A 17,708-nucleotide genomic window follows, 5' to 3' on the forward strand; every position below is an offset into this window, starting at 1 on the left:
GGCAGAAAGCCCAAATACACAACTGAGCCCTTAAGGGCAGCTCACCCTGCTCCGTAACATAACTTGCGCGTAAGACAGCTTCACGTGGCTTCAGACAAATGGCATTCTCAACCAGGCAGTACCCTCCATCCTCCTCTTAAATTTTTATCAGTATCTTATTTTTCAGTTCTGCGAGTCTACGACCTTACCTGATGACTATTACTACCACTAGGATTATCAAGGAGCATGTGTGTGGGCTCATTTATTTTAATTTTTTTTTTATTTGTTTCAAGAGCAGCCTCAGGGCCCTTCCTTGTTTGCATTGTTCCGTTCTAAAGGGCTGTGGTACAGAGCACAGTCAAAACACAGGGGAAAACCCTGCGCTCTCCGTAGCCCCAAAGCAGCCAGCTCCTTCTACGACATCAGCTGATGACAACTGATATTTTACCAGCAGTGGTATCCGTTTAATGCAACTTTCCCCCCCTCCTTTTTCTGCAAATCCCTCCAATACAGCAACTCTTCAACCACTTTTAAAAGGGGCTAGCTGGTGTCAATACTCTATTAAAACAAAACACACAGGAGAGAAAACATTGAAGCCTATCGATCAGAGCAGGTCTGGCACAAATGGAAGTATGCCGCCAGACTAAGAACAAAGTGACACCAGTGCACCATTCTCAGGCAAAACACATATTTACATTGCTGTGCACCTGCAGATACTTACTGTAAACAGCAGCAGCAAAAAAATTGGTACCTACCATCAATGAGTTCTTCCTTTAATTTCGTTAACTCCTTCCTCATTTCATCTAAAATGTCCTATGGTGTCAGAGCATAAATAATAGATTAGTTTTACCACCTGTAGTTTTCTGCAGAGAGAAATCTGAAATTCCTCCAACCTTTAACCCTTCTGAAATGCATAACTTGCTCTTTAGCTTCCAAATTAATCCCCAAAACCTAAAGCATCCCTAAAACATTCTCACTGCAGGTACAATGAAGAAAAAACCTTCTGCAGAAGTCCTACAAATTGATTCCTGTAGAACTTATGAGAGAAGGGACATACTGAAGTTAGAATGCTACACTAATGTCATTGTTAAATAAAAAAAGAAAAAGAAAAAGAAAAATACTTGGCACATCCCTTTCAGATAAGAGAGCTTTCCTACAGATGAAGTGTGATGTGGAAAGCAAGAAGTAGCTAATTAAAAACCGCAACCCAAGAAAATATTCACAGGGGAAAAAAAGGGGGTGTGTGGATATCAAGTTATCAAGGTATTCCCAGTTACCAAGTGGAACGTGAAGGAATGAAGGTGCTGGAGTGAAGTGCCACCCCCCACTTGCTGTTTTCTCCATCCTTTTGTCTAAGCCACATTAGCTGATGACTTGGTGACGATGCTTTTACAAGCAGGGTGGGGGCAGGGTCTGTTTCTGCACAGGAGACCATCCCCTCCTGGCCAGATCTTCAGGCAGCAGGAAACTCACCCAGCAGATCTCAGCTGTTTCTTTCTCAGCTTTGGGGTTAGCGTGCTGTTTGCAACCCCAGCGTGCTTGCTGAGTCCTTTACGAGCTGCTGGTGGAAGACACATGCATGGACACACCTTCCCTGCCCAAAGCCATTCCTGGCCTAAGAGCATGTACCAAAGCTGCAGAGGCAGGTCTCCCGATTCACCAAGTCTTAGACAAGACTTTTGGACAAACAGCAAGAAGCCTTGGAGCAGGAGTGTGGCCACCAGCTGCCGGGAAGGGCGGTGGCAAACAAGAGCTTGCCATGGGTCCAGCAGAAATAGAGTGTGAGACTATTTTGCCTCCAGAGAAAAGAGTTTTATCAGAGGCAGCAAGAGTCAGTGTGCTGGAAACTTGGGAGAGCTGTGCTCTATGGGATGAGAGAATCCCCATCCTCTGTGTCTTCAACTCAAAAGAACAACAGAGAAGAAAGAAAAAACAAAAAGCACCTGTACACCAGGGGAAAAAAAAAAAAAGAAGAGAAAAAAAAAGACAGAAGGGAAAAATAAAGGCAGCCAGACTACGCTCAGCAGCAGCATTTCATGGAAGCTGTAGCAAGAGTACCGCAAACCCTCCGGAGATGCCAGGAGTACCCCCTGAACTAGATTCTAGAACCACCCACCACATGCTCCAGAACCACCCACCAGGCCAGAACCCACTGTAGAACCACACACCAAGCCAGAACCTGATCTAGAACCACCCACAGAGCCAGACCCACTCCAGAAGTGACTCCTAAGCAGGAACCCAATCCAGAACCAGTCACTGGGCGGGATCACGCTCCAGGAGCCAACCACAGAGTTGGAACCTGCTCTAGATCCAACCACCAAGCTGCAACCCACTCTCCAGAACCTCCCTCTCCACTCGGGGACCAACCCATTCATCAAAACAGCACTTGAGGGAGATCCTTCACCGGCAGCTCCACAATCCACACCACTAAACCCCACTGCTGCCGACACCACCGCCACGGCCCTACAACCACCCACCCCCCGAACCCACCAAGCCTGGAACCCACTCGCTGTACAACCAACCACCACTCTACAGACTCCCGAAGGCAGAGCCCCCCCGGCAACAGCGAAAGCACATCACTCCCCAAAATCACTTTTGCCCAAGCGTCACTCAGCAAGCCACCAGCAGGCCAGCTACCCCCATCACACCACCCCTCTTCAAGGTGGCCACCTACACCAGCAACAGCATGCTGAAATGGGCTCACGCACAGGAATATGGCCTCCCTGCCGCACACTGGCTTCGCGGTTCCCTTAACATTACCAGATGCACCACGAAGCACAACAAGGCAAAACCACACGGTAGCGTTCTTGCACGTGGACAACTCCAAAGACCTTACACAAGTCTGCTCAGGCCAGCATCAGCCCAACGACTCAGGCAACGACTGCCATCAAAAGGACACCTGTACTGAAAGCACCTACAGCAGCAGCAAAGGGGCCTCCTTCCATCTTGGGGCCTCCTCAGCAGCCGGGGACTTCTCAGGAGTCAGAGGAACACGAATACCTTACACTCACTTGCTCCTCTGGGGCTCCTGTTCTTAAGAACGTGGAACGTCTGCTCAGTCTACAGATCACTAGTGCTCCTAACCAACAGCTCCTGTCTTCATACAAGTCACAAGAGATCCCGTGCCGAGCCTCTGGTGGCACCAGTTTGTCTGTTCGGCAAGTGTACTTGACAAAGGCCCATCACCTACAGGTAACTGTTACCGAACAATTTCCAAAGCATCCCGTTATGTCTTGTCCTCATCCAAGAAAATGCAGTTGCTGACGCCTTCCCTTCCCAGCTGCTCCTCTGCTCTTCGCCAGGACAGCTACACAGAAGGTGGTATCACTGGATGCTCTTTCACCACCGAACTCATGACCACGGATGGTCACACCTGCTATTAAAACACGGTGATACCTGCTCTGCTAACACTGGTCTGAGGGCTTGTTTGTCTGGGGAAGGTCTTCCAGGCAAACCACTTTGCCAGTTCCATCTATAGATGGTACCGACACCCTACTCATGCGAAAGCAGGAACAAGCTTCTGTGAGAAAGTAATGGGGCTGTGCAAGCTGCCATCCTACACTTACAGCTCGTCAGAATACTCAAACATGTCTGGGGAAAAAGAATGACTAATAATTACAAAATCATTATTTAAATTTGGAACTAGTTAACCAAACAGTTAAAACCACACACCGGACAGCTACAGGTCCTTATACCCAAGTTTTCTAACGAAAGCCTTGCATACATACCTGCTTCAATCTGTCATAATCCAGACCTTCTGACTGTACTCCATTGGCACTGGGTTGCCCCGTTGGTGTAGATTTTGGTCTGCAGTACAAAAACAGACCCATGAATTACTGGTCACTCATTATTACAGGGCACATAGGACTTCCCCGCCAAACTTGCTAACATTCATCTATTGAGATCATAGTAAAGAATCAGAATGCAAAAAAAAAAGAAACGTTGCGAGTGGGAGGGTGGGAATATCAGGCAGACCCAAAACACCACACAGTAGAAAGCAACAAGAAGGAACATTTTCCACACACTGGAAAATATTAATTTCCATAAGAATAAGTTATTAGTTCAAAACAAAAACCTTTCAAGTAGCAGACAGATTTCACTGTCAGTGGTTTCCGATTTTTTCGTCATAGGCATGAAAAGCTGAACACCTTCAAACGTGCTTTCCCTTCTCCCTCTTCAACCGCTTGCTCATTACAAAAGAGGCCCTCTCAAAGAAACACTCCTGCTAGTGACTACGTGTTGATGCTCTACCTGTGTGAATGCTGTGGAATCACCCTGGCAGATTTTCAACATCTGACAGGACACGGCTGAGCAGCCTTATCTAACTCCCTTCCCACTTAAATTATTCCATCAACTGCTTTCTAAAGCTAACGAAAGCAAATAAGCAACAGCTGCAAGATTTATAGGAATACACTTGAGAGAAAGTTCTAGTGGTTTTGACTATGTCATGTTCAATGCTTGCTTATGTAATACTCTCTCAAGATACCAAAAACTTGCTTACCACATCATCTTGCATTTTTAACACACGTTCCAGAAGAAGTGGGCTGTCTACCTTCTCACTTCTTTGTTCTGATCCCTTCTGCTTATACAAGGTGTAACTCAGACTCATGCACTTACTACACTCCCGCAGGGCCTTGCACACCTACAGGTATGAGCAGAGACAGAACCTAGATGCTAACTGTGGGAACACAAAAATGGTTCTTTCAAAGCAGGGATGGACTACAGGTGGTGTGGGCCACAGAGGGAGGAATGTTCTGCTATTCTTAGTTGCTTTTCACATCCTGGCTAACATTCTCTCTCCGTTACTCTATAAAATGTTAAGCCAAAAAGAGGCTGTGGATGAAACTGCTGACACTCCATGTCAAGAGGTTTCCCCGATGTTTAGGGTTACCACAGTACGCTAATGTTAAGGAAGGGCAGGGTATTAACAGACTAAACTGGGCCCTATTTCATCGCCCTTGTGTGTGCGTGGCATCACTGAACAAGAAAGCCTGACCTAAACTCAGTGTCTCACTTCTAAATTCTTACAAAGCAGGAATTCATTAAACACTCCATTTTTCTGGATTTGTTGCCTGAAGGTGCAGCCTCATTTATTACAATGGAAGGCGGTAAGGAACAAAAAAAGACAAACCAGTAGGAATGGCACAGTTCTGCACTTCTGCCTTCTCTCAGATATACAGCATAAAACTATCTTTTATCAGAATAAAGCAGAATGTGTGAGGGACAAGCAGTATACCCATTGCTTTAGGCTTTCCATTTATGTACTTTTAATTTAGCTAACAAAAAAAGTAAGTTGTGCTCTCACTCGGAAGAAAAAGAATAGTGAACCTATATGTATTTCTTCATTGGCCTGTTTTTACAAAATCACTGCCTTCAGCCTCCACGCATCTTCCCTTACAAGACAGCAGCTCATCCATGAAGAAATTACTGGATTATACTTTGTTCAGTATGAACTGAATGAGTCTCATACTGGATTGTTTTGATGACTTTTATAATCTGACAGGACTATTTTCATACTTGCTAAGTGAAGGAAAACACTCAACAGAAAAGGGCATACCACCAAAACGTCATTTTGATACTACAGGAACTTTCTCAGGTTTGTGCTCTCCAGCAGATGCCTTTACCTCTTGTAGGTCCCTAGTGTGAAAAACGTTAAGAAACAACAAGGGACACAAATTGCCTATTTTTGCTCCCCCAGCCCCTAAATGTAATGGGGCATGCCTGTGTCATTGAAGAGCCTGGCACATTCAAAAAAATTCCTGAAAACCTTTATATATATATATATATATATTAATCGCTAATGATTCCTTCTGGGACAGGCCGTTATAAATCGGTACACCCCAGCCTATCCATCTTTTCAAAAGGCAGTAACTCCAGCGCACCTGGTAGAAACCTCTTGACAATTTTTTCAATGCTTCACAACTATTTCTACGTATTGACAAGTTAGTTATTTCAAGCCTTGTGGCACCCATTTAGGGAAAACCTGACAGCAGTTAACCATGCCGAATAGTCAGAAGGGACTGTATTAACTGTCCCTCTGCTGCCAGACTTTGCATCAAAGCAGAGAGGTGCAGAAACATCCCGTGTTGTTACCGGTTCTTCACTTGAGATCACAATACTGAGTTGTTACAGCTGTTTAGATGCAAGTCTACAGCTGCTTAAATGCAAGTTTCAAGAGAGAAATTGCTAAAATTATTACTGCTTGAAACACACCGAAATGAAATACATGATCCACCGAGTAAGACAGAAAACAAAATACTCAAGAACTGGATAGTGGAATAAGCTGGAAAATAGAATTTGCCTTGCAACCACCAGAAAATCTGCAGCGTGCACTAATGCTATGAAGACAAACCACAGTTCAGGATCTTTCACAACTATTTCGATACAGGCAGTGCTTAGCTCGTTATGAAAGAACTCCTTGCTCTGAAACATTCATCAAGCTGAGATCTTTGGCAATGGCTGCTTCATTACCTACCTGATACTTAAAGCGTTACTTGCAGTTTACACCTCAAACTGTGAACACAGACTTACTCCAAGCAGAACAGCTTGAGTTTTCCCCAAATTCTCCATCTAAAGTTTCTGATCATTTCCACTGACTATCGCTTTGTTCCCGTACACTACGGCATTACAGCCTTTACCCAACACGACTGAAAACAGAATCAGTGTCCTCTCAAATGCAGCTCCTGGCAGTTAAGGCACCTACTAGCTGCCTTAATGGAAGAACCCAAGCAAGAGCATACTTTAATATTTTAATAAAATTTTTTATGTCTAATATTTCAATACTTTAAAGAAAAGCTCTCCACAGACAGACTACTTAATGTTTCTTTTGTTTCAGATCTTTAGAATAAAAAGACAGCTCTAGCAATCATATACTATATATTCCTGCTATCTGTCAAAAATCTGAACAGAAAAGCCTCTTTATAAACTCCACCACTCAGTCTTAAGAATGTATTCCATTTTTGCTTTCCAAAATGCAAGACAATCTTCATTCACATATGAGACACTGCAATCTGTAAACTAGCTAAATTCTAATCTCAGGCAAATCTAGCTGTCTTCCCTGCAAAATTACCCTATTTTTACTTCTTCAGCTTGCTTGGAAGAAAGATTAATGGTGAACGCAGTTGCCATTAAGAAAACCTTTAACTACTGAAATTTAGAAAATCCTAGCCATTCGATCCCAAGGTGGCTAAATGGCTCTCCCGTGTGGTTTTTCATAGCATTGCCTAACAGGGCAGCGAGGCAACCTCGACAGTCCCTAAAACACCTTAAATCAAGCATGCAAGATAAAGGTTTTATTCATGCCAACATGCAGAATACACCACCCAAGATAAGTAGCTATCAGGGGAACTTTTCATACAAAGGATTAAGTAGTCACCACAATTAACACCTTCATGAAAGACAAGGCTGGAACTGGACTCGGTAATTCCAAGGGGCTCTGTAACACGTTCACCTGTGGAAAGCTCTTCAAAGCTGAAGGCTTCCAATGTCAGCACTTTATTATGACTACCACTTCAGAGAGCAAAACTGAGATCTACAGCTTAAAATACACATGATGTCAATTCTAACTTATGAATATGTTCCCAACAGAACCACTAATTTATGTTTAACAAGTCCTTTTGTGGGCTGGGTTTTTTTTTTTCCTTTCTGATGTTTGTGTCAGGCAAAATCTGTTTGTTATCTTTACTTAAATTGTGAAAAGCAGATGTGAAAATTAATTGGAAAATTAATTGGAAAATTGTTATTCCTGTGTATGTAAACCTACAGTTTTGAAAACCTGCTTCTCAAAACACTGCAAGTGGTTCACTAAATCCCTGCGTATCCAACAGGAATTTGTACCTTTGCAGGTGGTGACTGCCAGAAAACCAGTACTTAATACAAATTCATAGCGGGTTCTTAAGCCATCTCAATTTGGCTTTGACACCATCTGCTTCTAACCAGTCCAAAAATGGGCTCAACTGGACAAACAACATGTGAAGAGGAACCTGGTGGTGCATGTGGTGATTACCAATCCATGTAGAAAAAGTCCAACCCTGAACTGGTCAAAATGGTTATTACAAAGTCTCAAATCCCAACAGGATGATACCTGTTTAATGAATCATAGAACCTGTTTTCAGAACCAAGCAGGTTTTTCCATGGAGATTCCCGTCTACGAAGGGGAGAAACACTACCTTAACAAGCTATAATAGGCCTTAATTTGTTCAGTTTTAGTACCTCAAATACCACGGAGTTCCACTAGTTGAGTTCCAAGGGTTCTACCTGAACATTTCAAGAAATACTAAAGGCACACAGCTTCAGTCTTTTCCAAGTCTGCTGCCAAAAAAAGCCTGATTTTAACCAGGACCCTAGTTATTTTTAAATACTTAGAACATTCATTCTGAATTAACAACTCCTTCATTGTCTACCTGTTTGGAAGCTCTGAAAAGAAAATTTTGCTTCCTTGCCAGTTTCTTAGGTACACTTTGTTTAGTCCCTGTTAATGACTCGTATCCTCTCTGTAGAGCTCAGAAGCAGGTTCCCAGTCCCTACCAGGCGAAAGAGATCCCCTTTTGACAAACAGTATTAATGTTTCAAACAGCAGCACGCTTTAACTCAAAGAAAGTTACTTTAACAAGCTGCTTGCAAGATACGCTTGGCAACTGTAGGGAATTAAGGAAAATGTAAGGGACAGTCAAGAGAGACTTCTACTAATACTGTTTCTTTCTTGGTCCATGACACAACCCTCATCCTGGCAGGGCAAACTGTCAACGTTGACTAGAAAACTGTACCAGCAGTCTTAAAATGTATGTTATGACACCTTCCAGCAGGATACGGCCACACTGGAAAATAATACTGATGTTTGATCAACACTGAATTCTTATTTTGGAAGTCCTTTTCAAGTATACAGCCAGTGAGGCCCTCATCAACCTGAATTCTATCAACATTTTCCATTGGATGGTTGAAGACAAAGGCTTGATGGAGAGATGGTCTCAATTAAGTCTCAAAACTCCTCTGTACTCCTGTATGCCTCAAAGTCTCAGAAAACATGTTTAAACAGACCTCAGAAATCTTTAAATTTCACCTGCTGAAACAAGATCAATGAAATAGAATGCACAAACCCATTTACAGGAAGCTCTGGCTGTAGGGACAGGTAGAATGAAGACTTAAGGACATCCCAGACTCCCCAAAGGGGTCTGATATGAAGGGCTGCCCTATTTATTAAGGCTTTCGCTTTCCTTTCTTCAATTGCTTATCCATAGAGTATCTATAGCCAAAGGGCCAGGTCAACAGCTGTCTTAATATGAAATCTAAAATGCTCTTTAGGATTCCTTACACAAATTATTTCCGTGACAGGTTCCCCCTCAATGTCACGTATCAATACCTCAAGCTCCTTGAAAACAGAGAGATGTTGGTTAAATCAGGTAAGACCTACTGGGGAGTGAGGGAAGTGGACGAAGCTGGGGGAAGTCAAGGCTAAAGGTAAAGCAGTATTTTGCTACGCTGACAGTATAGCAGAGAGGACATGGCCACCAACGTCACCTGCTTTTTGACAAAAACCAAAGCAAAGAACCAGAATGAAGGCTGCAGATATTTTAAGCTCCTGGACTCAGTTGAACGGCAGACAAGGATACTGGTACCTGCTGAGAGTGCTTAGTGTTGCATTTCAGAACTGAAGACCTCAATGGCAACCTCAACCACCCGTCCTGCCACTTAGAGAATAATTGGTTTTTCTTCTCTTATCACCAAATCTTGTGTAGCTGTATCCAACAGGCCAGAATTTTAAGGAGAATTCAAGAAATTTCCAACACAGCACCCTCAAGTTTAACATGTTCTTTCAAGAACTTCGGGTAACTGTGACAAATTATCACAGGTCAGAATCCTTTAACCTCTGTACATAGAATATACAGTAATTCTAATATGAACCACAAGCCTTCTGCTTAAGGTGAATGGCACTTAAATGTACCTCGAAAAATAAAAGAAGAATTGCTAAAGCAGCCATTTCACTCTTTTGCATTACTGAAATGTCTACTGAAACACTCGCTGCCTACCAAAGTTCCAGCTGACAAGTTACCAAAGATCGGTTAATGCAGTGAAGGATGTTTAATACTTGTCACATTTCTCTAGGATGGAAGTCCTTGGATTGGTGTGAGACAGCTCCCAAGAATTATCAAAGAATCAAATCCTACCAAGGTGGCTTAAGTATCTAGACAACCATTCTATGCACAGTACAGAAATGGAGAGGACAAAACCTATCCACTAGGTTTGCTACTGAATATAGGAGTCACAGCACTGAATTTGGTCTTCCCTTGCAAGAAATTTCAGACATTAAAATATAAGGAAATAGAAAGAATTAATTACTGCTGTAGGCAAACATACACCTTAATAATTGGAGTTACACATCAGCAATTGTTAAGAAATCTTTTGGGGTTTTACTTTTGACTTTATTATCAAAAATTTCAATTAGTAGCATTCTCCAAAAGCAACTCTTGATTCCTAATTAAACCTGCCAAGAGCAGTTCCACAGCAGTAAATTTAAACCCATACATTTCGCTTTTAATACTATTAAAGTGATATTTGCTATTTTAGTCCAGTAGCTTTAGCAGCATGAGCAACAACAGCAAATGTAAGGAAAAGGTATCTGGTATAGAAGGGAGTACCTGGAGATAACAGGTGACTTGCTTCCATTCACTGTATTTGTTCTTTCCCAAGGCTTTCTTGTTAGTTCTGAAAAACACAGAGAGAAGATTAAAACCTGTCTTTTTCTACTTGTGTGTAATTTATGTGAGGAAACTTCCAATTACATGGCAACTTAAGTCAGCTGTTGGTCTTGGGGTCTTTTTGGTACTACATTGCATTAGTTCTTTGATATTAAACTACAAGTAAGTTGTGTCCATCTTATTTTTGATCATACTACCGTTTATGTTGGGATAGCATCCTAAAGTCTCACTTTTGTTCTAGATGATGTAAACGCCATTTGATTCCTAATCCAACTGGGAAAAAGTCTGTCTACATTTCATGTACCTGATTGCTTCAGTTGTGAAACGTGGAATTCTGGAATTATAACCCAATATAGTCCGCTTCAAATACTGGGGGAAGATGTTTTTAAACTAGGGAGCTTTCCTGAGCTGTTAATGAGTTACATAAAATTAATTCAGCCTTGATTTCAACAAAGTGACAGCAGGGATGATACAACCTCACACAACTAGAATACCTCTCAGCAACAAGGTGTCTATTTTCCAAAGCCTAGTCCCCAAAAAGATACTTTTAAAGTTGCAAAACATCACTTTTCCCTTCCAAAATAATACAGATTCAAAACTAAAGGTACACTGCCCTGGGATCCAGAAGAGATCGTAGCTTACTTACCACCTGTGACACTAGGTAAAGTTTGATTGTGCATCTCCTCTCCCAGCTGGCCAGCTTAGACTCTACGGACAAGCGCTTCGTTACACGCTGGGCCTAGTCTATGGGCACAAGGGTCTAACCTACAGTCAAGCTTAAAAAGCCTTCACTTTCCATTACGGGCCCTGCTTTCAGTTCTGCTTAGAAACTTCTCCAATAAACTTTGACTATACATCATGAGTTTATTACAGTGACCCAGACACACGTGAAAGCTAGCTTTATTGAGCAGCTTGGCTTGTCAACAGCACACAGACAGAAACCACAGCCCAAACAAGGCAAACGATTCAGTTAAGGACTGTTTGGTTTGTGTTCTTGCATGGTGAATGACATCCCCCACCATCACCAGCACCTTTAGCGGTCTCACCTGAGGCCTTCCTCAGGACATACCTGTCACCATAATGCTTCGTTCCTTACGGATCGACCAGGTTTTCATTCCTTACAATGTGTACACGTTCAATCTTCCCATAGTGTGAATTGTTATTACTCGCTATCACCACTTACTCAGGATTTCAGTGTGCCACCGACCTTATCGGTCTCTATTTCAGATTTGGGATTTGTTTGGTTGCTCAGTTCTGCTAAGCTGGGCAACCTGAGCCACAGAAATGACCTTTCAGAGTCCCATACTGACCACGAATTCGCTGGGACGCAGCTAGATAGTAACAACAGGGTCTGAACTGCACAAGTCTGCTAGCACAGCCTGTGACCCAGCCAACTACAGGCTGCCAGGGCTAGTAGTAAGTTGTTTTAAGGTGAAGCTTAATTTGATATACCATGCTTCAAGACTTGTTCTGCCATAGCAGTTGTTTTAGCTGTATCTGCAAAATTAAGGAATTTTTGCTAAGGCTGCCACTTGCTCAAGGACCATGTGATAATTCTGATCTAGCTGAAAGAGCAACATTATCCAAGGGTCATACATCTGTACCTTTTGGTACATACCATCCCAGTACCTTTTGGGATGGCAAACTGCAGGTTATATGCTACATCCTCCCCCTTGTTTACGCACATAGCGAGAGCTGGCCAGGGAAGCTAAGGCAGTACAAGAAGGTACTACTGAGGACAGGAAAAGAAAGTCTGGAGCATCACTTGAGTCCTTGTAAGCACAAGCGTTTTCAGTATGAATACGTACGCGTGCTGACAATACCTCCTGGCCAACTACAGAACCAGTGAGATGTAAACTTTCCTTACTGACCGCAGGAAAAGTGTGGGCCACGCAGCTGCAAACTGCCCCCAGCACACCGCGGCAGAGGAACGATGGCTAAAGCATTTCTGCTCCATGCACTTACAGTGATCCAGAAAGGACCGTGGCACGTGAGGGAATCTTTGCTAAAATACCTGGAAGGGGCAACTGTTTCTGCCTGACAGTCTTGTACATCTGCTTTGAAGGAAATAAACTTCTGTCCCAACTTGTGTCCTGCAACGACTGAGACAACTTGCTTTCACATTCCCTACCAACTGCTTTCTATGCATCAGCCCCATGGGCTCGACACAGGAGGACCCTATACAGAGTGCAGTGTTCCAGTGAACGTTCATTTTATCTGCCATCTTCTGAAACATTTCTGCACCAGGAACCATTCTACAGCAAAATGCTGGGCTGTAATCATGGCAGGAGCAGGAGGCTCCAAAATTCAGCACAGCATCAGAGTCAGAGTTCACAAACCTGTGCTACTTACCAGGTGTGCTTGTTGAAGAAACCTTAGAAGCTGAAGACTCTGATTCTTCCTGATTAAAAGGGAGGAGAGAGGGAGAAGGGGGGAGAAGGGGGGAGGAGGGAGAGAAAAAAACACCACCTTTGACTCTTGTGAATCTAACAGATTAATCTCAACTGTTTACATATTTATTTCACTTTTTATATAGATTTACATGGTTCTGCTCAATTGTATGTAGAAAATGTGCATGCACTAGGCACTTCACAAAGTGGTGGTTATGTGTGTGTATATATATATACAGAGAGAGTAAAGTATAAATATACTCTCATGTACACCATTAGAATCTCTCTCATAATCTAGTACTGAATATTGTAAAGTATATAATATTTCTCAACTCACAGTTTTATCTTCTTTCTGCTCTGATTCTGTTGATCCCTTTTCAGCAATTCTTCTCCTATAAGCAGAGGCAAAAGTTACCAAGATCATCACGGCTTTAAGATGTGAAAATGTTGTTTAGTGTCATTAAAGACAGTTAGATAATTGAAAACTAGCATTTTAAAAAGTACTTTCAAAATATTTTCAGGGACAAAGCCCTCCCACCAAAGCAAGCGTGTAATTCTTTCTCCTCATGAAGTCTATACCCCCTCCCCTACTGCAGCACAAAGACTTACACAGAAGTACTGAGTTACACTCAAGTAAACATTTTATGAATAGCCAGTTTATCAACTTCACAAAGCAACCACATGAGCAAGCCGATGTTTATTTGATCCTTAGCCAGCTGCAAACTGGCACCCAAAATCCTACCTCTATGATGACTAAGCAGCTGGAGCATAGTAGAAACAGCTCCTTACCTCCTGGCCAGCAGGGCACTCATTTCTTCCATCAACCCACTGCCTCCCAAGGGAAGTGGTCCATTTCCACGGCCACCGTCTGTTTTAGATGAAGCAGAGCCTCCTCCTCCTCCACTTGAACTGGAGGAGTCTTCACCCTTCATAATACACAAAATAACAGCAGAAGTGCAAATAAAATGATAGCCGACTTCATGGAAGAAGCAAAGTTCACATGAGAAAGAAAAAACTGTATAAAGAATGTGATGGGCTGGTAGTACATCCTGTAAAGCTTTTTTATTAATGAATTAAGTGTACCCCAAAAGTCTTGATACTGCTATTCATCTTGAACAAAAATTACAAGCAGTTCAGGAATGCAGGATTTAGAAACAGGAATTGTGAAAAGAAACAAGAGTTGTATTTACCCGTGAGACTTTCCTAAGTTTGGCTCCAGCAAGTGCAGCTGCAAGTCCAGTTAAAGGGCGATTTTCTTCGGGCACAAATCCCACTGAAAATCCAGAGGCAGGGAGGGGGGGAGCAGGAGGCGGAAGGGGAACAGGAGGAGCTTGGCTAGGAAGTGGAGGAGGTGGTGGTGGTGGCGGTGGCGGCCCTGAAGGTGGAAGCGGAGGTGGTGGTGGTGGGCCAGGAGGAGGTGGGGCTGCTACTGAAGACTGAGCTGGGCCAGGGGGTAGGGGGGGTGGGGGAGGAGGTGCAGGTGGCCCTTGGACAACACCTAGTATCAAAAAGAAAACAAATAGCCTATTAAGGATTTAGAAAAGGAAATCTTCTTTCCATTGAAATACTGGTTCTTTTGCTCAGTGTATGAGACGCTAATACTGGTAAGGGTCCTTATTATAGGCAAGAAAACACGGCAAGTTTCAGGAGGAGAGAAGCATTCTTATTAAATCCACTGAAAATATTACATAGCGTGCTATGAGAGATCAAACAGTTTCAGAGACATTTACATACAAAACCCCTCCAGTCAGGTTCTGTGCTGCAACCAAGAAGAATCTTACACCGGGAAACAGGCAAAACTTTTACAGAGAGCCAAGTAAGGCACGAGTGTCATACCGCACAGCAACAATACTGTGTGTCCAAACGGTGCTAAACACAGCATGACTCTAAACTGTACTAACGAGCATTTAACACTCCACCCAAATATATGAACCCTTGAATTGTTTGAGTTTCAATGCTAATTTCTAAGGTGTATAAAAAACCTTCCTCTTAAAAACATTCCAGGAATCAACTCCAATAATTTAAGAAAAACACTAATTAGTGAGTTAGAAGACTGACGTATTTTAAGCGGATAGGAACAAGCTCTTCTATTTTTTTAATCTATGATTCCTATAACGCTTTAAATTCACATTGATATGCAACACAAAATGTGTTCTGAAGAAAGAATATTCTGATGATCACCGTGTTGTTATTATAGGAACAGTTTAAGAAATTGTGACTAAGAAAACAGCCCCACACATCCTCCCCCCTGCTTCGCCCAAACTGCCATAAGCTACTAAAAATGCTGCACAACTACCTTAAACAATGTCCACAGGCAGGAACTGCATACATGAGTCTTCCTGGCTTCCTACTCCGCTAAGCACTGTGTAAATCTAAAAAAGCCTTTTTAACTCTCCTGACGTCACTCACCACCCAAGCGCACACTTATATTCCACGCTGATACCGGTGAGGCCACCCTCTTTCCACTCCATCCCAGAGTAGCTCACGCCTTCACTGAAGACAAGAAGGTATAAACAGGATCTACTCTGCATGGCTTGTGTGCGATGAAGCCGCTGCCTGCTCATCCCCCAGGAGCCCCTCTGCCCAAACCTTTAGCTGCCCTACTGCAGACTTACGGACTAAGACTTATGTCTACTAAATCAGTATAAAAGCAGGATTCAGGTTAACAAAGACATTGACACCCACATAAAACACATTTCCATCCTATTTGTAGAGTGTTCATTAAGACTGTCACCTGCTTAACCAAACTTTTTTTTTTTCTAAAGTCTTTTCTGCTACGCTGGTAGACTACCACAGGAAGACTTGCCTCTACATATATGCACGTGTACAGCCGTGTATCGAAATACAACCACCGTCCAAGAAAGAAATGCTGTAGGTGTTACATACTACTTTCTAAATCTGAAACTAAACAGAGCGTCAAAGTGGTTCAGATCATTCCTCACTTAAGGTCACTCACATGTCCAAAGCCACATATATGTTCCTCCATGTTGGCTGCCATTAGGAAACTAACAATGCTGCCTGCTCCAAATAAACTAACAGTGCAAGATTTACCAAGCTAGTATTCAACGAGCTCTGTTCTCAACAGGTGAGAGCTTAGGAAATCTGAATTTTACTTACGACAGGCCACGGAACGCCAGCTGTTACCCACGGAGCTTTAAAGTTTCCCTTACCCCAGTTTTCCAAATGGTATTTCCTTGTGGTATTAAGATCACTGCAACTTTGGAAGCATTGTATTAATTCTTCAGGGCAGTTACGGGCTTTGATACCAATTGGTTTCGACTGCATTCCTGATTAGTGCATTAGTAGCAATAACAGAAAGCCTTACCCTGCTGGGTCGTAGGTTCAATCGGCTGAGAGGCTGCCTGCAAGACTGGCTCAGAAGCAGAGGAGTCTCCCAGCACAGAGTTTAGAGAGTTCTCAACAGAGGCAGGGGTAGCTGCAGAGGGAGAAGGGAGAACACTAGGCTTGGATGAGGGAGTCGAGGCATTCGGGGAGTTGGGAGAAGGAGAAGCTTGAGGTCCAGACAGTGACAGAGGCGGAAAGGAAGGCAGTAGGGGGGGAGGAGGTGGCGGAGGCGGAGTTGGACCTGAGGTAGAAGGTGAAGGAACCGGATAAGCCAGGTTTTCAGGAAGCCCGTTAGGAGCCGTAGGAGACGTGGACATTTGGGTCACTGGATTAGAAGCTGACACTGGGAGGACAGGTCTTGGACCAGTAGCTTTGCCTGGTGGACTGCTTATCATTACTGGAGGAGACGGGGGAAGGGGGGCAAAACTGGGCGCGGACCAGGCAGCAGGCTTTGTATTTGGAGGCAAAGTCGCCAGGGCATTGACAGGAGAAGGGGGCCGAGAACTTTTGTTCAGCGGACGAGGAACCGTAGCGTAATGGGGGAGAACAGGGTGGAAAGCTGAGCCTAAAGATGTAGCAAAACGTGATGCAGAGTGCCTTAGAGGCGGTGTAGGGGGAGTGGAAGTCGGTGGTGCAGAAGTCACTACAGCATACTCCGGTGTGGCCTCTGACATTGGTGCCGAGACTGCTTTTGCATATGATGGAGGAGGTGCTGAAGGAGGCTGGCAACTGGAGTATTCAGGAAGTGGAGTGCTATACGGGGAGCTGTCGAAAGATGGAGCTGGACAGAAGATGGAAAGCAGCAGCAAAGGCAGGATAAAAAAAGGAGAAAGAGAAAAAGGGAGCTAATGAAGCAACAAAACCAGCATTCAAACAAAATGTATAAATGTAGACTATAGTTAGTACCAGAGGATTAGGCACAAGTGAAAATACTGTTAGGAAAGTTTTACATATTATCCACAGCTGCTTTAAAATTTTAACAACTATTTTTGTGCCAACATTTGAATTTACAAGTACGTTCTGCAGTAAGTTTTCTCAAACCCCATCTCTGAGATGGATTAGATATAGCGTTGATTAATCAGACTTTTATCAGCTTTTATCTTCTTGTTTGGTTGCAAACTGCAAGCAAGTGTAGTGATCTTAACATTTGTTTCAACTCCATGAAAAAAACCTCATACCATAGGCAGCAAATATCATCTTTCTCTTCCCCAGAAAAAGCTCCATCGCAAACTTCAAAGTACTGGGAATAAAAAGACCAAAAATCCTCTGCTCTAAAATGACTAGCTCTTACATAGTATTC

The 17,708-nt window shown here is 43.2% G+C and overlaps 1 protein-coding gene across 10 annotated transcripts in view; it reads right to left on the reverse strand.

Moving 5' to 3' along the window:
* The window catches only part of ENAH (ENAH actin regulator), a 99,431-nt gene that overhangs the window by 3,069 nt on the left and 78,654 nt on the right, over positions 1-17,708 (reverse strand). For 5 of the 10 annotated variants that reach the window (XM_037405315.1, XM_037405320.1, XM_037405316.1 and 2 more), the window contains exons 6-14: positions 16,389-17,189; positions 14,254-14,561; positions 13,853-13,989; positions 13,401-13,455; positions 13,026-13,074; positions 10,614-10,680; positions 8,063-8,125; positions 3,708-3,786; positions 735-792 (exon numbers count right to left, since the gene is read on the reverse strand). In XM_037405315.1, the coding sequence (XP_037261212.1) occupies positions 735-792; positions 3,708-3,786; positions 8,063-8,125; positions 10,614-10,680; positions 13,026-13,074; positions 13,401-13,455; positions 13,853-13,989; positions 14,254-14,561; positions 16,389-17,189 (1,617 nt within the window). The remainder of the gene's footprint in view (positions 1-734; positions 793-3,707; positions 3,787-8,062; positions 8,126-10,613; positions 10,681-13,025; positions 13,075-13,400; positions 13,456-13,852; positions 13,990-14,253; positions 14,562-16,388; positions 17,190-17,708) is intronic. The other 5 variants (XM_037405322.1, XM_037405321.1, XM_037405325.1 and 2 more) reach the window with 5 other exon arrangements.

The sequence above is a fragment of the Falco rusticolus genome, chromosome 12, assembly GCF_015220075.1.
Source record: "Falco rusticolus isolate bFalRus1 chromosome 12, bFalRus1.pri, whole genome shotgun sequence".
Lineage (NCBI taxonomy): Eukaryota > Metazoa > Chordata > Aves > Falconiformes > Falconidae > Falco > Falco rusticolus.